This window comes from Haliaeetus albicilla, chromosome 27, assembly GCF_947461875.1.
Source record: "Haliaeetus albicilla chromosome 27, bHalAlb1.1, whole genome shotgun sequence".
NCBI classification, from domain to species: domain Eukaryota; kingdom Metazoa; phylum Chordata; class Aves; order Accipitriformes; family Accipitridae; genus Haliaeetus; species Haliaeetus albicilla.
Window position 1 is genome coordinate 759,904 of NC_091509.1, and position 22,757 is coordinate 782,660.

General features: G+C 39.5%; 1 protein-coding gene across 15 annotated transcripts in view; it reads right to left on the bottom strand.

Moving 5' to 3' along the window:
* Nucleotides 1–22,757, bottom strand: part of ANKHD1 (ankyrin repeat and KH domain containing 1) — a 119,195-nt gene that overhangs the window by 64,816 nt on the left and 31,622 nt on the right. For all 15 annotated transcript variants that reach the window (XM_069772428.1, XM_069772429.1, XM_069772422.1 and 12 more), the window contains exons 3-7: nt 10,739–10,895; nt 6,057–6,204; nt 4,994–5,141; nt 3,662–3,895; nt 2,029–2,123 (exon numbers count right to left, since the gene is read on the bottom strand). In XM_069772428.1, coding sequence (XP_069628529.1) covers nt 2,029–2,123; nt 3,662–3,895; nt 4,994–5,141; nt 6,057–6,204; nt 10,739–10,895 — 782 coding nt within the window. The remainder of the gene's footprint in view (nt 1–2,028; nt 2,124–3,661; nt 3,896–4,993; nt 5,142–6,056; nt 6,205–10,738; nt 10,896–22,757) is intronic.

A 22,757-nucleotide genomic window follows, 5' to 3' on the forward strand; every position in this document is an offset into this window, starting at 1 on the left:
AAGTTGGGCAATACTAAAGGAGGGAAAAAAAACCAAAACAAACAAACAAAAAACCCCAACCCACATTAGAAGACCTCCCTGCCCAAAGTTAAAGACAGAGTTGTCCAGGCTAGGGCACTGATACCTAAGGGTGATTCAGAAAGTTATAAAGCTAAGAAGAATTCCACTAATTCCCCAAATTAAAGAACTTGCGTATTAAGAAAAGCAACCTCAAGCAACCTACCAGTTCCTCATTCCGATCTCACCAGAACTGTCAGCCAGTAACTCAAACAGCTAACACAGAGCTATAGAAAAGGGGGCAAGAGGGATATCAAACACACAACTCCTGTCAACATTTGTCTTAAATTGACCATGAAGCAGGTATTAAGTAACCTGAGATTGACAGCAATCAAGTCTGTAAATTAGAGACAGGCTGTTGTTCTCCAAGAAGCTGACTAAAAGCCAACAACCACCTCACCTAACTAAAGGCATTATCCTAGGTGTGGCACTCCATCTTGACCAAAACATATTAAAACTCAGAGGCACTTACAATATAACTGGTGATCAAAGACCAGATGTCTCAGCTTCCTGTATCTGCAGTATTCATTAGTTGGAAAACAGTGAAGACTGGGAAAAGTCACAATAATTTGGTTGAATGGTTCCCTTCTGCAAGGGTGCAGCCGAAAGATAAGAAGGAACAAACTCCATCATTCAACTTGGAGTTGGAACTTCAAAGGATCAATTTCCTCTCTGTTGCTTTTAAAGGTCAATATACACTCTGCAATGCAAACTAGTTTGAAACATCCAAGAACTAAAAACGTGCAGGCAACCCACACAACTTTATCTTCCCCAAGCGAGATACTTCATAGCCTCCAAGTCAACCCAGTGCTCAGACTGTATCACCATGAAAGGAGGGAAAAAAAAAAAAAGAAAAAAGAAAGACTAAACCTATACAGAACAGTGGGCTGATTAAAACATTTAGTTTGCAGTCATGCTGCAATCTCCTTTAGGTGACAACATACACCCACTGCAACTGCATCCTTCTGAATTCCTTACTGGCACTAGGCTCTGATACAGGGAAGACTATTCAAGGATACTATTACCATCTCACTATCGGAAGACTTCAACAGCTTGAGACATTATAATCTGACCTTGGTCACTTGCATGATCACCTCACAACTGCACTAAAAGAACACTTGATCCTGCAGCTCTCAAGACTGTAGGAACACTGCAGCCTATCTTCTAAGGATTATAGGCTACTGGGAGCAAATTAAGTTTTCCACTATTCGCTGTGCTTCCTATGAAAACAAGGTCCCTGTTCTTTCTTCAAAGAAGGTCTCCAGCTTGAAGAGCAGATAAAAGGTCACCTAAGGTCTGGACAAAAATGGCTGCAGACATACTTTGACACAATAGCACACTCTTAATAAAGAGGAAGATCTTGGAAAGGGAAGTTCTTCCTCAATGGCTGCTTTGAAATGACATGAGTTGTCCAAGAACTAAGAACTAAACTACTTCTGACCTACCATTTTATTTTCAAAAGAAAAACCTCACAGCACCATTTACAAAAACCTAGAAGAGAGCAAACAATCTCCACATGCAAAACACTTCCTGCAGTGGTGAAAGGACAAGTGTAATGCATTAGTCATCCAGCTCAGTGCACTTCTAGTAGGCTCATACCATGATGACCTGAAAGACCTTGTTTACAAAGTCAAAGGTGGAAAACTAACTCTTACACTGCAAAGAAACAGTGACTTGGGCTCAACCCACCACTTTACTGCATTGCAGATTAGTTGCACCTACACTTCATGTTGGGAGCATATAAAACAACACATCACACCCCCAAAAATTAGAATAATTTTTTCCCCTGTAACCAATTAGGCTGAAAAGCTGGTCACCTATGGTAACTATAGTAAAGGCTTTCTTACTATAAAAAGTAACACACACTCACTTGCAGACCCAAACCAGCTTGTTAACAAAGGCTCACTTTATTTTGTTATCTTTTATTCCTCTCTCATTGAAAAGAGAGCAGTACAAATAAAGGCTATTTACCATGCAGGCCTCCATTAGTGCCGTGTGCATCTCATCTGTTTTATGTTCTTGATCAGCTCCAGCTTCAAGCAAAAAACGAACCATATCTAAATGGCCTTCAAATGAAACAGATCAAAATAAAGAAGCACTTAATATTGTAAACTGTTAGTAGTACAGACAATACATTTAATGAAATAACTTATATTTTCATAGTTTGCTATTACAATTTTTAGAAGTTATAATTTGCAAACCTGCTCTTTTTAAAGTACTCTAAAAAATACCAATGCAAAACAGTCTTTCCCAAAGATACTGCCCAACCATGAGATGAAAACAGACCCCTCTAATTCAAGTTTACACAACAGGAACTTTTGCTTGTGACTTCAAGCTATAAAAGACTGTACTTATTCCTTATTCAACTGTATAGAGATGTATCATTTAAGTGTTCCAAGGCAGCACACAAGTGGGGGGCATTATCTTTTAGAGAAAGGTCCATGTAGATCTGAACTAAACTTTAAGCTTTTTAGTAAAAGCATTCACATATTTCTGAGAACTAAGATACATGTATTATGTCCTCAGACACTATTTTTAAAAGCTTCCACTGAACTTCACCAATACTTGTTTTCAACTCTGTTATGACTTCTGTCATTTTAGAATTTGTCCCTTACAAGTTCTACATCTTAACCTCTTGACGAGCATCCTTTTCCAAGACAAGACTTAGTTTTACATAAACTGATAGGAAAACAACATAGCTCAACCATCTTGCCAAAGATAATGCAGGAAATTTCTAGTCAATGAAGGTCTCACATTACATCACTCTCACAAGAAACAAGAATGCTCCTCCAACACATCCAGGAGTACCATTACTGAAATTTCTCTGTAAGGAACTACTATACGCTGCAGGAAATCCATGACAAATCCAGATGCAAGTTTTCAGATGGGTTATACATGGTATGTATCCTCCAATTCTAACCAGAGGCAAAACCTGAAGTTAGTATGACAATAATCTGCATCATTAAAGCTTCTATTACGAGAAAAACAATTGTTGGAAATTTTATGAAGGTTTTTGAAAGAAAAAAAAAAAAACTTGGAAGCACACTGGATTAGCACTGCACTAAGTTACTTTCTATATAAACTTTAAATAGCAAAATAAATTAAGTCAAAAGTTCATAATACTTAACAATTTATAGACATCCTCCAAAATTACACTAAATGAAAAGTATCCAGTAATAATGCTAGCATTTGCACCCCATCAGGTATTCCAGGAAGACTTGTTCTAACTTCACATTTTCCTAACAGCTAACAGAGATGTTTTCAGAACTTGCAGATATTTAGTGAGGGGAAGCTGAATGAAATAGGGAATGTGGTAGTGAGGGAAGAGGAGAGTGGCAGTGTGTCAAAGCACAAGTTTGGATGCAGCCAGTCACGAGTTTTCACCTGCAACATGTCGAATACACGTCCACCGTATCTGAACACAAGTAGACAGGATTAATACCACTACATCACGGATGAGCATTTCCTGACATAGAGTTTAAAACCAAGATCCAGTATTCCAAAACTCCTAAGAAAATATTTGAAGTACAGCTGGAAGCTTTAGTTAGATAAATCCTAGCAAATAAATTCAAACAAAAATACAAAACAAGGCAAGAGACAATACCTTTATAGCATGCAAGTGTAAGTGCACTTTCTTTGAACTCGTTGGAGTGAGTGTTGATTCCTGCACCATATTCCAGCAATACTCTTGCAACCTCAACATGACCCGCACTGGCTGCTTCCATTAAGGGGGTATGCCCATTCTCATTGTGGTCTTCTATATTAGCACCGGCTTTCAATAGCACCTTCACTATGTCAACAAAGCCCCCAGCACAAGCATAAGTGAGAGCTGTGTTCCCTGCAGAGAAGAAGTAGTTTACATGAAAGGCCTTTTCATCATCCACTCCTAATACAGGAAAGAAAATTAGTTTTAACATCTCTGAACAAAATCAAGTACATCACTAGCAGCAGCTTTTTACCTCACAGCAATGTTACTCCAGCCAATAATTTCAGGCTGGGTATAAAAATCACAACACGACTATAATGTGAAAGAGTTTTAATGCTAAGCCAATATTACAAATCAGGATTTTTTTCTTTTATAATTATGTTTCCTACTTCAGCCCACAAAGAGAGACCAAATACATGCGCGCGCGGGCGCACACACACACACACACGAAGATCAATGAGTAATTTTCACGCTCACTGTGAGTTTGGGCAGAGGGGTGTTTGGTTTTTTTTGCCTGAGACTGTATCCTGCAATCCCTTGAAAAACTTTTAGGGGCTAGATGAAAATAAATTTCTAATTTAAAACTCCAGTACTGTAAGTGACAGACAATTACGTATGGCTCATGTTTTAAATGCTACTGTTAATTTTAAGCTAAGTTCTGCTTAATATGGCTAAACATCAAGATAAAAAGAACATTTCATAGTTCAGACACCTGACTTTTTTTAAATTTGAACAAAGTTTAAATTCCATCTTAATATTAGCAGAATCCAACTGCAGGTTAATACTCCTAGCAAGGTTAGTTAAGCTGTGGTCAAGCATCAGCAGTGTAGACAACATTCAATGCTCAAAGAATTGTACCTCCGCTTTGGTAAAAAAAACAATAGACCGAAATAAGTGGTCTTGACCAGATGTGTCCCATGGTCTTCTTACTGGCTAATTCTGGATTATACAGATAAGAAAAACTAAACTTCATGTATTTTTCTGGTCATCTAACACCACAGTGGTTTTCACGGGAAGAGTGCTTTCCATTACAGTTTATATTTAAAACAATCTTTAATAATGGCCAGGTAAGACTCTAAACACATCCTCTATGTGTCTGGCCTATTCTTAATAGTTCCTGTCATGTTTTCTTGTGAATTAAACTATCTGACAAAAACACAGATGTTCCGAACAGCTGCACATCTTATATGCCAATCTTATTAATTCTTCGTGTTCCTGCTTCCCAGTTACCTGTTGAAGATTGTGCGTTGACGTCTGCACAATGAACAAGGAGAAGTTTAACAATATCTACATAGCCTCCGCTGGCAGCTGCCATTAAGGGAGTTATGTCTCCTTTATTCCCTCGATCTTCAACATTTGCATGCATTGCTAGTAGCACCTAGAGAAAAAAGTTCACCTTAATAAATAAATTATAACACCGACTTTTAGTTTGCTTTTCGTTCAGTGGGGCTTGTGAGAATGATTCCCCAGCCAGCCATGACATTCCCTTGCAGTAATACCCCCAATGGTGAAGCACAATGGCACTCCCCAGGGCCATCTATAATTACTACCTGCACTGTGCTCTGCTTCAGGAAGTGCTGATTTTCTACATTTGTTCATATCTGCTAAAATCAACATTAAGTTACAGTGCAATACTGACATTTTCAAAAGTCACAGGGCAATGCACTAACCAGAATGACAGCAGAGAAACTGTAAACTTGCATTAGTGACCACATCACACATTGGGTCAAGCTTACAGGTAAACAATTTTCTCCCTGTACTCTTCCCTGGCACCAAAACATGAAGCTGGCCACTTTCTGAGAACTATCACCTAAATATCTTCAAGCACAAATTCTGCCCTTAGATACATAAGTATAAAAGCCAAAAGTTAACAAATTAATCCATTGTTTTTACAGATGTGATTAAAAAAAAAAGATTGAGTGAGAGAGGCATGAGCTTTTAGAAGGTAACCACTTGTAGTGTTTGATTTTGCTGCTATTTTAGATCCTCTTGCAATGTGTACTTGGCAGAACAGCTTGACTACATCTAGACCAATGCCAGAAAAGCAGATACATCATAAAACGCAAGACACATTCCTCAGACGAGTCCCTTAAACCTAAAGGCATATATGATGGCATTTTTCCCTTAAAAAGACAAATGATAACTGGAAGCCCACAATAAATTGTATTAACTGATACTCTGTTTAGAGTATAAAAAATTATTATAATCAGAATAGCTAAAATGTTTACCTACCAAAGCAGCCCCTTAGACAGTGCTTCACAAAGGTTTAGTTGTGATTACATTTGTTACTTACTTGTGCCAATTCATAATATCCTGCTGAACAGGCCAAGCAAAGGAGACTCTCCCCTTCTTCAGTATGTTCATTTACGCTTCTTCCTTCATCCAACAGCTTCCGGACAGCATTTACATCCCCATCTGAGCATGCTTCTGCCAAACTGCGACTGGAAAATCAGTTACCACAGAATAAGCTCAGAACAAATCTGCCATAGATGGGTAGCTTTCCTATGCAAGGAAGAAGTCTTCACTTAGAGACTCACATTAGTACTAAGCCTTGCTAGAAAAATATACCTTACAGATTTAAGAAAAAATATATACATAAACATTATTTCCATAGGTGCAACAGAGATAAAGAACTTGCTTATGTCTAAATTAGCTCTTGTCCTCATCAGTTGCTAACTCTCATAAGCCTCATACAGACTAGATGCAAAGAAGAGTGCTCAAAAGCAGGTAACTTGTGGTATTTGCAAGACACAGAAGTAAACCCCACTGATGCTATTCACACTTTGGCTGAATGCCAGACACACAGAGGCTATGATCACGACAAACTACTGACTATGGGTACCAAGGCTAATTTCTAGTAGACATAAAGCCAAAAAGTAAACAGCCTAGTATCAGAGAGACCACTAATACTGAATACTGCAACAAGACAAACTTCCAACCGTTGTCTCTGCTGTAGTGGGACTACTTCCTTCTCTACACTAGCCAAAAGACTTTTTTTTCTTTTAATTCAAAACACCAGTTTCTTAATTTAAGTAGCCATTTCAAAGAAAAATCCTTGCCTTACCTAATGACATCTTAAAGGAAGAAAGGAGAAGAGCCTTACAAAAGTTTACTGTGTTTCCTTTCATGCACTGTTAAAAGCATATTACAGAAGTTTTCAGATGGATGAAATAAGCCAGTTGAACTGCACGTTTTTTAAACAGCAATAACACCACAAATCCTACATGGAATGCTACTAACTCATCCTTAAAAAAAGCATAAGAGGTAATTACAAGCTAAGAGTCAAAAGGAAAAGACAAGACAAACCTTGAGTTCTTGGCATCTAAAAGCGCTATAATCACTATAAAGTCTATAATCACTACTTCAACCATCATTAACCTCTGAAGTAGAAGAGAATAGCTATTTCCCCCAAGACCTAGGAAAGTACACTAATCAAATCTTGAAAAAGATGAGCTGAGCTTCAATTTCAAACCAAGTCACCTGTCCTTTAAATCTTTTTCTGTACAAAAAAAAAAGTCTAACAGCAAAGACAACTGTTAAAGCACTGCTAAAAACAAGTGTAAACAAGTGCAAGTCATGCTCAGTACCAACTCAGTTACACTTCTCCAACTGATGATATAATTTTATTTAGAAAATACATGCAAGGAATCATGGTCCCTCAGCCACTGGGAACCAAACCACAATCAATGCCCTGGTGGGAAGGGGAAGGGAGGAAGAGCTTTTTGTGGTAACAGCAGTGGACTGTATGTGATGCATTCCTATCAGTATATTTTATTTGCAAGATATGGAAGCTTGTTGCTTAAAACAAAAACTAGTACACTCAGATTCATTAAAAACTTCAAACTTCTACTCTTCTTCTGTAAAAGACAGAAGTTCACTCAAGAAATTCACTCACAATGAAGAAAATATCCATTTGAGCACAAAGTTCCCTCAGGAAGGCATGCAAGTCTCAATTTTCAACTCTTCAAAGACTGTAACGGTTAAAACATGTTAAGTCCCTTATTTTAAAAGGAACTCATTTGCCATATACCCCAAAATGAAATAAACTGTGGTAGCAGCTGCTAGATAAAAGCTGAGATCTGACTGAAAGAGAATATCCAGTATCTGATCACTTACATTTGCATTGTAATCACTAAGTATTTTAAGCAAAAAAAAATGGTATTTTGGTAAAGTGTATTATTTGACTACATAGTCAAATTCATATACTGAAGCAAAGGGATCCCACTAAAAGGCTGCAGGACACTATCAAACCTGCCACCTTCTCCTGGGAGGTAGTAAGGGACAGCTGTGCGCTCATGGCACAAGCAGTCAAAGAGCCTTGCTGCAACCCACACGTAACCAGGCATTTACAGCTTGGGCTCCCATGTTCAGCTGGGAGGAGAGTGGGGATTCGTGTACTTTTGCACACACATAGTCTAGCCTTTAGAAACGGGAGCCACCCAACACCATAACCTGTGAGACAAATCCTGAAGCAGGTCCCATCATTCTCAGAAGATGACCTTAAGCCACCTCATATAATACAGAACTGCAGTGAAACCAAATATGGTCTGGGAAAAAGCTATTAAAAACAAGACTTGTAGTTGATTCTAGTTGACCCAGGCACCTCAGGGGGTCTCCCATTTTGCCCTCTGCTCAGGTTCCCTTTGAGGTACTTCCAACACATTTTGTAAAAGTGACAAGAATGACACTGGGATGCTCTTCCAAATTAAGCACAGGATGCTGTTGACCTTTGCTCCAAGGGTGCATTGCTGGCTTATGTTCCACTTGTTGTCCACCACAAAACTCAGGTCTTTTTCTCAAATGTTGACTTCCAGCCATTCGGCCCTCCCCATCCATATCAACGCACAGAGATATTCGTCCCCAGGTGCAAGACTTTGCATTTCCCTTTGTTGAATTTCATGAGATTCCTGCTGGCCCCCTTCTCCAGCTTGTCAAGGTCCCTCTGAATGGCAGCACAACCATCTGGTCCACCAACCACTGCTTTCCGTTTTGTATCATCTGCAAACTTGCTGAGGACGTACTCTGTACCATCACATGGGTCACCGATGAAGACATTAAACAGTACTAGCCCCAGTATCATGCCCTGAAGTACAACACTAGCAACTTGCTTTCACCTGAACTTCGTGCTACTAACAAATCTGAGCCTAGTAGTTCAGACAGTTTTCAATCCACCTCACTGGTCTGTACTTCATCAGCTTGTCCCACAGGATGCTGTGGGATACAGCATGAATACTTGCTGAAGTCAAGATAAGCAGCAGCCACTGCTCTCCTCTCACCTACCAATGCAGCCATCTCATCGTAGAAGGCTATCAGGTCAGGTTTGATCTCCCCTTTGTAAAACCATGCTGACTACTTCCCATCACCATTTTGTACTTACTATGCCAGGAAATGGTTTCCAGGAGGATTTGCATCATCACCTTTTCAGGGACTGACTTGAGTCTGACCTGCCTATAAGTCCCTTGGATCCTCTTTCTTGCCCTTCTTGAGCACAGGGGTGACATTTCTTTCTTCCAGTCCTCAGGAACCTCCCTCATTCCTCATGACCTTTCAAATAACTTGAGACTGGCCTCGCAGTGACAACAGCCAGCTCCTTCAGTACTCATGGGTACATCCTATCAGGTCCCATGAACTTGTCCGCTGGATTATGTCCAACCTGTTTAAATGCTCCCTGACCTGGTACCAACCAAGGGCAAGCCCTCCTTGGTCCAGACCTTCCCAGTCATCTCAGGGGCCTGGGATTCCTGAAAGCAAACCACACCAGTAAAGCCCAAGGTAAGTGCAGCATTCACTACCTCCTCCTATTCTGTGTCCCCGTCACTAGGTCCCCTGCCATATTCTGAGGCAGGCCCACATCTTCCCTCATCTTCCTTTTGCAGCTGATATACTCACACTAGTAGATCTTACTGCCTTTCATGCCCTTTGCCAGATTCAACTCCAGGTGGGCTTTGGCCCTCCTAATCACAACCCTGTATGCTTGGACATTGTCTGTATATTCCCCATGGGCCACCTGGCCTGCTTCCACCTCTTGTACGCTTCCTTTTTATGGTCAAGCATGCTTCCCCAGCTTATTTTCATCTCCCCATGTTTTGATTCACAAGTAATTTCTCTAGCTTGTTAGGAAATGAAACTATATTTGTTCTGTATTTGTATTTACATTTTGAGTACTGACTCAAGACTACCGCCTTTACTGTAAGCACTTTGTTTTGCAAATCCCAAGCCTGAATTTCAAGAAGATATCCATATGAAAGGAAACGTAAGTCTTTCAATTTTTGATCCTAGATCTTAAGTTCAACAGTATATGCAGTCACACCATCCCAACAGTTTAGGAACTATTTGCCTAGTAGAGTAGAAAATATTGTCAGAGTAGAAAATATTTCAGGACGCCTAAAGATGGTTTGGAATTACCAACATAGAAGAAAGCTTTTGATGCCATAGGACAAATCTTCAGTTTTGTCATCATGGGAGTTAAATGCCATCCTCATTAATTATCAGTTACAAAAAGTTATCCGATAACACAGTTTTCATTTTCCCCTAAGTTCCTGAGCAAGATCCTGGGACAAATTGCTGCCCTGTAAGTGTGAGTATTCTCTTCCAACTTTTAATACAATGAACTAGATTCATTAGTTTCCAAAGTATGCTGAGGCAGTAATTAGAGAACTATCACCAACTCTTCTACATGTACGAATTTAACCTGTTTTTGAAAAAAAAAAAAAAAAATCAACTGTCTAGTTGTCTAGTACACAGAAAGAGCAGCAGGTTAGAAAGTAACATTTTTGTGTACTTTTCTCTTACACTTTGAAGCCAATAACCTGATAGGACAGTAGTTACACCTTCAGATTCAATAACTGCTTCTACTAGTAGTAGAGCAGATACACTACCAAGTACTAGCTATAAAATTAACTGAATTTGAAATTAAAAATACAAACTTGCATTCTACAGTTGGGAAACTAGGGGTGGGGAGTGATCAATACATACTTGTCCACTTGTCCTGCATTGTGATTGTTCTCTGCTCTCATCCGCGTCAATGCAGCAGCAGCTTCATCCAGCGCACAGCTGACAGAGGACGTCAGTCTTCGGAGAACCTCAGGATCTGCGAAGGCTTTACCATCGGCAGTGGACAATTTACCAATTCCTTCAGTGTACGTTCGTTCATCAGTCAAGTTAGTATGAAAGTCACACAAAAGAAATGCAAAGACACTATTTTAGATTTCAGCCACATGCACTATTAGTTAAAAATCATTTGCAAACATGCCAGAAAATCAGCTACTTAAAAGTAACTGTTAACATTTGCCTAAGACCTGAACATTTAATTAACCATAATACAGCAGTAAGAAAACTATTTTTCAACTGGCAGCTTCATTACCTGTCCCAAATTCCCAACTCATACCTTTGAAGAATAAAATAAAACATTAAAAAAAAAAATCTTGGGGGGAATAAGGATAAGTCCAGGGGTCAAGCCCAAAACCAGAAGTTTGGGAAACAGGGATTATTCTACAGGCTTGGTTTAATATTTTCTGAATGTGAAGAATTTTCTAATTTAAAATGTAAAGTTATTACCTCTTTCCCACCCAACTTCACCCAAAATGAAGTGGACTTAGCTCTAATATATCTTTTCTTTTTTAAAAGTAGGAAAAAACTTTAGAAAGTTATTAGCTTAAATTCCCAATAATTTAACATTCTAAACTGCACAGCTCTAGCTACAGACACTAAAATTACAAAACAAAATTTCAAATATTTATGTATACTTGAAATCAATGCCCCCTCTACACTAACATTACACAGCAGAAATGCTTAGACTCAAGGAACTTTTGTAACAGGTTCTTTTATCAAAACAGTTTCTTTGCTGCAAGACTAAAGCTGAAGGCCAATACAGAACAGCACCATAAGAAGGTATTTATCCCACTCATTTACATGGCTGATATAAAATTATGGTACAGCTGTGTACTTTTACTCCATACAGTTCAGCACAGCCTATTTTACATATGCAAACAGCACTGCACAGTTGCCTCTGCGGTGTAGGCAGGGCTTATATTTGCATATACAAATGTGCAAATAGTGTAAGGAAATGCACTGATGAATAGTACCCCCCCCCCCAAATCAATTTCGCATGCTACAGAAAAAAAAAAATGGTTACTGGTTTATAGATTAGCTACCTTCAGCAGTGATGTATCAGTAACTTTTCAATTCCTTAGCTGTTAAACAGGGTCAAATTAGATATAAAGCTCTGAAAACAACATATCTTTTACCTCAAAATATTTGCTATTTGGTATGTGCATATCTCTGCAAGACTGATTCACACCATGTCTCCCACAACCCAGCCTGTAATTATGACAGAATAAACACTGAAATCATACTCTGAAAGTTTCAAACATTTGTCTTCAGACAATGTATTTCCCCAGTTTGAGAGCATCCAATTTGCTTCTCATTAATGTAAGAATCAATACTTACCAAATTTCTCCACCCTGAAAACATTTTAGGCCAGCATACCCCAGGCACACTGTGTTACATCACCCATCATCGCTGCTGCAGTGCTGGTAAGTGTTGGCTTACAGTATTCAAACTCAGTGTTGCTGGAAATGATGAGAGTCCCTATCCTGTCATCAAGGCAGACGCCTACGATGGGGTGCAGAAGTTTACTTGGCCGACTGAAACCGAGCACGGGCTATGAAGGTTGAGATGAGCTGCTTAAGCAACCGGGTCAGATCCAAGCGTACTACCTCCCTAGCTCCAACATCCTACCTCCAGATCACTTCAGCAGTGTCAAGAGGCTACGAAAAACAATTTATTATGAATTACCCACTCCACAGTAAAATGAGAAATTACAACTAGATCTGTCTACACCATACCCATCTGGTCTTCAAAGACTGTCTAGTGCACTGCAGAGCAATCAGAGCAGAGAAACATAGTGCCACGGACTCTTGACTCCACGTACTTCAAGAGGCTATCAGCCACATGCCCCCTTCCACTGCCAAACTGTTGAGGCCATAACCCTTCTAGCCACTGCTGTTAAATATAGTGAGGCTATAAACAACAAGCCTCAAACACCACAGCTCACACCTCACATTAATGTAAACCGAATTTGTTGTTGGTTTAAAAGGGGATGTAAGTCATGTTCGGCTCTGCAGTTGCAGCAGGTGGGACAGCAGGAGATAGAGGAGATAGTCACTGCGAAACTGCACTAGGGCATTGATTTAGTACTAAACACACTGAGAAAGTGATAGTTTTTACATAGATCTGCTTCCCAGGACAGGTCACAGAGTAACTACACAGATGTTTACACTAGCTATTTCTGGTGGCAGTGCTGGCTTACACTAGCTTGCAGAGTACATGAAAGCACTGCCTAAGGAAAGAAAGGGAATTAAGTCTTCACAGCTCAGCACTGAGGCCTCATCTAGGACCGCTGCAACCAAAGCTGAACACTGCAGTAAGCAAAGTAGAAAAGTACTTGAGAGAAATCCACAGGATTTAGAAAAGTGACCCGAGTAAAGTCTAAAAAAGCATAGATTTAGCTTACAAGGAGCAGCACAACAACAGTTTCCCTCCACTTAGACGGGTCTCATGAAGGAGCTGGTAAAGAGCTCTACTGCCAGCAAAAGAAGTGAGAAATAAAAAGTCCAGTAAAAACAAAACAAAAAACAAAACAAAACAAATCACCCTCAAAACCCCCAAACAAACAAAACCAAAATGACCTGGCTATCTCAAACTAAGCTGGATATCTCAATCATTTCAAATCATTAAGGTAGTAGATCAGACAGGTTACCTAGACAAGCAGAACCTACACTTGACTATTCTCTCCATTTTTAAAGTTTGCATGTTGAAGCATTCATACACGGGATTTCTGAAGGCAAGAGAAATCACACCATGGATCCAAGTCCTGTATCCTGTAAAGACAAACAAACTCCAACTGCTGCAGAGCTCCTGTTCCAAAGCATCTGTTTTCATGGATTACTGCTGCTGGTGTCTGGGAGGACTTACCAACCACAGATGACTGGCTCCCCCTTCTAGCTAGTAAAAGCACGCTTACAGCTCACTAGTTTCCTACTTTGTTCCAAAAAAGGTGCTATAACCACAGCAAGCACTTTCGGAGGGTAAGCTGAAGATGCCTTTTATTTACCTCACCAGCTAGGACTCAACCCAGGTGCCATCCCCAGCTGTTAATTTCATACTTTTTTATATATTGCACATGCCAAAACTAATCAACAGCCACAGAAGACATCAGAGCAGACATTTGTTAGGCTGGATGGAGTAAAAGGGAGACAGACTACAAGAATTACCACTGCAGACACCCATTCATTTATTTCCCTTCTGCAAGTTTACAGTACCATCTAAATAATTGCTCAGTTTTTACTTCACTGTGATTTAGGATGACTATGCCAGAATCTTACTGCTGTAACACTCACTTACCTTTTAATTTCTAATTTAATTGGTTTTGTCCACTTCATAAGTATTTGCTCTTGTGTCACTCTCCCAGGTGTTTAAGACACCTCAGACACAGGGCCAGAAACAACCTGATCTACCTGCAGGTGCTGGGCTAAAACTCTTCTTGTCTCCTCCCATCCAACAAATACTGAAAGCATCCTGAAGACCATTCTCCACATTTACTCAAATTCATCCTTCTTGCACACAAGTGATCACAATTTCTCACATTATTGCAGTCTCACCAGCATGTTACTGATTACTGATCTAACACTACCTGAACTGAAACCTAGTGTTTGACATTCTCTTTTTTTCTGCACAGCAATGGCACATTTTCAGGAATACAAGCCATCACAAAGGTTGTTTAACATCATCTTTTCATGGACTCATCACTGTTGCAGGATAAGTCTGAAAAGAGAATATGGGAGCCACTGAGGACTGTTTTTTATTGAGAACAGTCCATAGTCATTAACCATATCGAGATGGTGACGTTCCCAATGCAAAGTTACAGCTTACCAGTCAAATTATGAAGAGCATGTTCATAAGTAAACCAAAAGGAAGTACCTCCATACAACACGAGCTGCCACGCAAAGACCAAAAAGGTGAATTTAAAAATAGATAGGTTCACAGAAGGGTTTACAATAATACTAAGAACAGTGGCCCTGGGAAGTCACTATTTAAGGACATTCCTGAACAAGAGACTACTGGAAGGATAGAGAGAGGAGAGACTATCACTTGTACTGCAATTTCACTGCTTTTCCCTCAAGTGTCCACAGCTAGCCCACTGCAGGACACAGGGAGCTAGACACATCTTCAGTCTGCCTTCATGGGGCAGTTCTTTAGCTGAGCACCTTCTGCTGAAGCCACATGCCAGTGTGTTCACAAACCCTGGCAGGGACAAGGCCAGTAGCATTATCTAACAACTGAAAAGAAAGCTCTTAACTAAACCTGGGAACAGGTTGTCTAGAGGAGTTGTGGATTCCCCATCCCTGGAAGTGTTCAAGGCCAGGGTGGATGGGGCTTAGAGCAACCTGACCTAGCGAAAGACATCCCTGCCCATGGCAGGGGGGTTAGACCAGATGATTTTTAAAGGTCACTTCCAACCCAAAACCTATTCTATGATTCTACAGTCTCCTCTGACTGGAAATAGATGACCTAGCTCCTCCCCATCCAACACATCAACACACAGACTGTAGATCTCTAAATTAAGAGAGAAAAGCATGAATTCCAAGATCTGCAAGCAGATTAGTCCTTCTACTGAGCCACAAACCACCAATTCTATGGTACACAGATTCGGGCTGGACCTGAAAAGGATATTTCCACCAGTTTAAACAAGTCAACAATTCAACAGTTTAACAGAGATTAAATGCCCAGTACAACTGACTACTATATAACTAGGTTGAATCTGGAGCAGATGGCTTTTTTTTTTTTCCTAAAGCTACTGTGGCACACAGCATGACTGAACTTAGTGGCAGATAATGCCAGATGTTCCTCAAGTTAGTGCCACACTACTGAACTATTTACATTACCCTGAAGTTAATTACAGAGGTGTATTAGAACAAGATCACCTTTCAAGGGAAAAGCTTGCTCATCAGATACACACCTACGCACCTATAACGAACACTCCGATTTGAAGCATGGGCTTCCTTGTTGACTTTAAGACACATTAGGATATTCCTACCATGTAACTACCAAGGTTACAGTTGTAGGATAACCTGAAATGAGCTGGTAACATCTCAGTGTGATCTTCCTCAGTTTAACGAGTCAAAGATACAGATACCACCTCAGAAAAAACAGAATACAACCAGGGTTGTGTCTTTGGAAGACCCAAAAGAGCACAACCTTATACCGCTGGTGTGATTTTGCCATGAGGAATCAGAGATTACATTCTCTGAAAACCATGTCCCTGTATTTTCAGAATTTGAACACAGAAGTTGAAAGCCATGAATATATCTTAAGGAACCAACATGAATAACCTAGGCCAAAGTTGTTTCAAGCTCACTGCAGTAAAGGAACCAGTCAAATACCCACACTTGAGCAACCATTCCCTTCACTTCTATTTCAAGAAAAGGAACATTCTCACAGGAGCATCAGTTGCTCTACCCTCCCTAAGGACAAAGAAAATACTTAAGCGTAGTTTCTAGCTAGTAGCTCATAATTATCACCACTTAAAATAACTGTCGGCTTTGTACCAGAGTGATTTCTTTTTAAGGTAAGTCCTTCATACCACACACAACTGGTGTCAGCATATGCTTTGACCAAAAGAGATTGCTCCAAAGAGATCAACATATCTAAGCCTAAGAGGTAATGTCCAATAACCCTCACAAAAAACTGCAGAATCAGTGGTGATTATGTTCCTTCCCCAGTCAGTTCCAGCACACCATATGTTCTAACATACACTTGAGGCCATTCACCTGCTAATGTGTCCAATTTATGATCTCACATTCATCACAAAGTCTAACTCAACTTAAGCTCACATGGAATCATCTGCTGGTCCCAGAAGCTTAAAGGGATTCTCCATTTTCCTTGAGGTCTTGTATCACTTGTCCCCCAAAGGCAGGTTCTGATGGAAATGTGGACAGCTTTGAAAGCCCAAAAGAAGAATTAAATGAGAATTCTGGCCCAGAAATGTGTCTCTATTTTTTTTATTTTTTTTAATATGTCAAGAACCTGCTTTAATCAGCATGGCGTGCAAGTAGCACCTCAGACAAGGTGAAGTGGGTTCAAGGAAGGAGAGAGGGGACTTCATTTTAGCTTCTTTATTTGAGTCCCCATTCAGAGGAATCGAGAAGTTCTACACTGTCAAAAGCAACTGCCACAGTCTTGTGCCAACAAGCAGTAACTCTACCAGAAAAGTATTAATACTAGCACATCACACAGTTGCTACTGCAAGACAAGGCAGCAACATGAAGGACTGAGCACACCCTTTTCTGGAAGGTCTCAGGTGGCTTAACTCAAATTCTCAACACAGGTACGGCTCCCCTAGCAGCATACCAGAGGAATTCAGTTCAGGCATGTTAAAAGTAGAACCTAAGGGAAGATTTCCTAAAGAAGAGATTTCTCAGGACCTTTTAATCCACATGCTATAAGTTTATTTCTGTTAATACTTCGGAGCAGTGCAGCATCTGCAGAAAATTACCACCTACTATTTTCTGTAAATTCTAGCAGTGGCGGAAGCAAGCAGAGATGATATCAGCCATCTACCAAACAGCAGGCTGCTGCTCTCTGCAATGTCGTAACTTCCTGCTTCATGTATTTTAACAGAAAGTGATTTTTGTAATTCCCCATATAACTAACAAAAAAGTGTACACTTCACCCCTCTCCGATGATGTCAAAATATTTTCCCAAACACTAAGTTCATATTACATCATTTGCAGAGCCAATAAACCAAAGTATAGTGTTGTCAGCACACTCACCAAGACCCACATTGATCTTCTGGCAAACCCAGGAAAACACTGAATCGGCTCTAACCTGCTGCCCATGTTTAATGCCTAAGCAAGGTTTGCAAAATTCTAGTTGCCTTCAATAAGTAACTTGTTAGCGGCCAGGTGGTGAAGCAACTGGAATTGACAAACACAGCACAGACACCAAGAGCACACTCATTGACAAGATCTGTGCTCGCTCCAGGTCAGGCTTCAACAACTGCATGATGCTCCCAGCACAGCCACTGCCAGTTAGAAAGACACAGGCACAGAAGCACTGAACACAGTTTTGTCTCACCAGTTTTCTAATAGACCCCAGCTACACCAAAAAGAGCTGGGTCCCACTGATTACATGACCACACAGCAATGGAAAGGCAGACAGACTTTAGTCTTGCAAAAGAGATTTCAGCAAGGACGCAACACAAATTATTTCAGCCCATCTAAAGAGTGGACTGTGCTGGCTCTATGTTTTCTTGTAAAAAACAGTCCAAAGACAAATCAAATGGAATAGCCATTTTCAAGTGTCACTGTTTCTGCATCAAGGTATCTAATTTACAACATCAGAATGAGGAACATAATATATATTTACAATTTTTGAATATATTTTAAATATTTAAATGTGTTTTATTGTATGCTGATTGCTCAGACTAAAGTCCTCAAGGAAGAAACCACATGTTGAGTAGTGCTTTTTGTATATAGGACTTAGAAAAATATTAATAATTCATTCTAGTGTAGTAATCTTTCTAAAATTCATATACTTTTAAAAACTTTAAGATAAAGTGGTGTTAAAAAAATGTAATTCACACTAAGCTAAAGAACATTAGAGTTACAAGGGAAAGTTTACTTGTATAAGTAAAATAACTGTTTTAAGTCAGAGTACAGACTGAGCTACGCCATTGGGATTTTTGGGTAAGCCATTTGGACTTTAAAACAAATTTCTTCATTAAAGCAGTTAAAGTTTTAAACCCTCTTTATTAAGTTAAGCATGCCATACTGAAATTTCTGTATGATTCTGGTGAGCCTTTGAAGAATTCACACAATGTTTACAGACCCTAATCGCATCTAATGCGGTACCCAGGACCATGTGTCTTCGAAGGGAGACCTTCAGAAGCTTGTAATCCGAGGATACACGCAGAAGGGTTGCACTGAAATCTGCAGAGATTTTGCATCTGGAATATCCATATCTCAAAAACCAAACCAAACAAAACAAAAAAACAAAAACAAACAAACAAACCAACCACACAAACAAACAAAACCCCAAACAACCCAAAACCCCCAAAAACAAACACAAAACAAACAAACAAAAAACCCCAAACCCAACCAATCCGACTAGTTACTTCAGACACTATACTTTGCCTTACCTGCCTACATTTCATTGCTAACATTATTTGTATAATGACATAAACCCTGTTCAGGAATAGCTGATTCTACTTCGCCTTTCAAAAAACCCACATTTTGACATCAATTTCATAGCACACAAGTCCTCTCCTGACATACCTTCCCTTAATAAACACACTGGTAGCAAATTCCCTTTTATCATCATTTTTTTTTACCTCATCTTTTACATCATTCAGAAGAAAGATGAACTTGGAACGGAAATGCTCTTTCAAAGTTTTTGAATTCTCACTCCTGATATTTAAAATGCCATACACTTCCATATTGCAACAAACTTGCTTATAATCTTACCATATCATCCCAATCCAAGAACACTTTGATTATGGTCTGGCACATCCTTGGAAAGATATCTAAGCCACTTGGCAATACCCTTTCTAATCACTACATAACATTATCACACATTACTGTGCCACTATGTATGAGATTACCCATTAATGCTTAAGTAAGCATGCAATTTCATAGATAATATGAATCTCTTTAAACACCAGTAATTATTTTGAACAAGAAAATATCATGACCTAAATTGGTTGGGTCCCCCTTCCTGCTCCAGATTCTTCCTAAATCAGTCCTTCTGCACTGTATAATACTGAAACTCAAAGATAGGAAACCTTAATCCCTATTTAACAGGAAGGGTTATTTCCAGAAGACAGATGTGAATGCACATCAAAAGAGACAAAATTATGGTGACACATATTGGTCATGTTTTCAAAGGCCTGATCAATCCTCATTCAGACTAACCTAGTTCCCTAGCCCATCTTCAGCAGCCAGTAACAGGAAAAAAAAATATCATTATATACCTGCTCTCTCTGATTGCTTCTATACATTGCCCATGTGCTTAAATTGTAACTCAGTTGACCATTACTAAACTTCTTGCTAAAATGCACAACACACTCTCAAATACAGCCAGGCTGGATTATTCAAGCTGACTAAATGGCATATATGCTGAATTTAGAGATCTAGTTCTTGTGCTCCTTACAGTCCCCTTTTTACTAGGGCAAAATAAAGTACCTGAGTGATTTGTCTTACAACTAGCCATATCATAACTGAAAGATTTTTCCTTTCCAACAAATACAGTTCTCTAAAGGCTCTACAACAGCACTTTCCAAAGTTTTTGAACCTCAACTAGTGCCACCCAGTAACATTTCTGGAAGGCTAATATAATTCTTTATTACCATGCTGATTAAAAATCAACCTCTCTAAAGGCAGTGCCATTCCCTTGGAAGCAGTGCTTGAGATGTATGCAACCACGACAGTGCTTGAGAACACACCTACTGCCCTGGCCTGCTCTGTGATTCTCACAACACAAATAACTCCTCTTGTACAGCACGGTCGCTTGCCTGAGCAGGCTGCAGCTTGATAGCTTTCTCAACAGATGATTTATCACCTTATAAAACCAAATAGAAAACCCAGGATAGGAGAATATCCCTTCTAACTGTATTCTGCTGTATTTACCAGATTTCAACTCAATGACATTCCCAGATTGAAATGGTAACCCTGAAGTTTACTCAGTTTACTTGTTGCCACAGAGGTTCAGTTCCTTGGCTGTTTTCTGTTGGTTTTAGTTCTAAGGCTATCAAAGTGTGAAAGTTCAGGGTACTGCAAAGCCAATGTAATATACCAAAAACAGGGCTTGTCTTCTGCCCCAAAATCTCTAAGATAAAATCCAATGAATAAATATTTAAACTCCCCTCCCTACCCCGAAGTCATGATAACTCAAAATCTTGCATCAGTAAGATGCCAGCTTCTAGTTAAGATATAAAAATCTCCAAGCACAAAGTCCTCCGTTGGCTATTCCCTCCCCACTTGCAAGGGCCAAATTTTGGGGGGAACTCAAATTATAGGTGACTTCAACAAGAGGTCATGTTCATTTCCTCACCATAATATGTACCACCTAGAAGGTATTCTTTCACACAGAACTAGATTTAAAGTTTTACATTTTCCCAACACCTTACTGAGATTAAAAAAAAAAGTTCAGCACTTTTGCTGGAAACAGATCATGTAATAAGGTAAATGAAGCATCTTTCTGACATGACATGGTGGGTGAGTAGACCACCACTGTTACACTCAAAAAAAACAAACAAACAAAACAAAACGCACTCCAGAAACCATTTAGAACAGACTAAGCTGTTACTGTCTCATGGGATACCTCCAAACAAAAAACATACAGGCAAAAAAATCATGCAGAGGTGTTACCCAATCGCCTCGTGTGCGGCAAAAGCTAGCCATGAGCCTTCCTAATACTTCTGTCCTTTACACCGATGTATTTGCAGAGCAGTAACAGCACTACTTAGCACAGTTGTTCAATCTAGTAACTCCTATCATATGCCTGGAAATCCCATACATCTACAGAAAAACTTCAAACTTTCCCAAGCAGAGTACCTGTAGAGAAGAAAGAATAGTATTCCCCATGGACAGTACCAGCAAACAGAGGATGATAAGCTCAGCATAACTTAGGCACTTGGTGCCAAATTGACAGCAGAAAGGCTCAGCTTAACTCCCTGAGTAAGCCCTTGTCATCTTCCAAATCACAATAAAAGAATTCTCCTGCAAATAGTTCTGCTGGCTTAATGTGACACCAGGAGCTGACACCGGTGGCAGAAAGAAAGCATTCATTACTGTGCAAAGGAAACTTGATGTTGTGCCTAACTTCAGACCCAAAAGGATGTAACAACCAGACAATTAATGGCAGCGCTACTATTTAAAATCCTGGGACATCTGAAATATGCCCTCAAGATTGCAAAAAGCTTGTAAAAATAGACAAATTTGGTTTGACTGGGGAAGGAGAGGAGGAAGGTGGCAAGTTCCAAATCCCTTAGGAGAGAAAACCTGCCAGGGAAAGACAAGAACATCTCTTGATAGCAACCACAGAGTGAGAACAAACTTTTTGAATATGTAATGGTGAACTATTTAGACCACAGCTAAGTAAACCTTGTAGAAGTTTTACACCACCACCACCCCCCCAATGGTATTTTCTGCTTAGCTTGATCTCCCTGAAAAATGTGTTTGGTCCTTTGAAAGTTCTCATTTAGAAGACATTTTCATGTAGATATAGCCTACAGCCTCTTTTTGAGAAAAGCATTAACCAGAATGCCTCTCCATTTTTCAGTTGGTCATTCCAACACTATTAGTCCCAGGCAGGGAGTAGCAGAGATTTGATATGGTAGGGTTTATTTTAGCTTTGTTTTCTAAAACACTAAAAAAACTACATTGAGGCTTTCAGTCTTTTCAAAGTCAAGCACACGCCTTTGTAATCTTCACCACTGAGTATCAAAATTATAGTTTGATCTTAGCTCCAGTGCACAGAAAACTGACTGTACACTTAACATCCCTGTTGTAACTATGCTGAACACAAGAATTTATCCTTTTATATACATTCGATACAAACTTTCACTATAAAATTGTATTTTTTTTCCCCTGTACCACCAAGTGCATGGCACAAAACAAATTCACTGGCTACAACTTTTATTTTTATTCAATTTTATATTTTATTCAATATTTATATTTTATTCAATTAGTATTTGGACATGCTAAATAGAACTCATTTAGCATGAAATTAAGAGGTACAGCTGGGGGGGTAATTAGCATTTTACAATATTTCATGTGTCACCATCACAGTTCCTCACAGACTTTCAGAGCAGCCGAGTTTTCAACTTCTACAGATCAGATTCCTGACAGCAAACCATCACATCCAAAAATGACATTTTCAATGCTATCTGAAAAATCATGTTCAGATCATCTGCTAAGCATATTCTGGCAAAAGC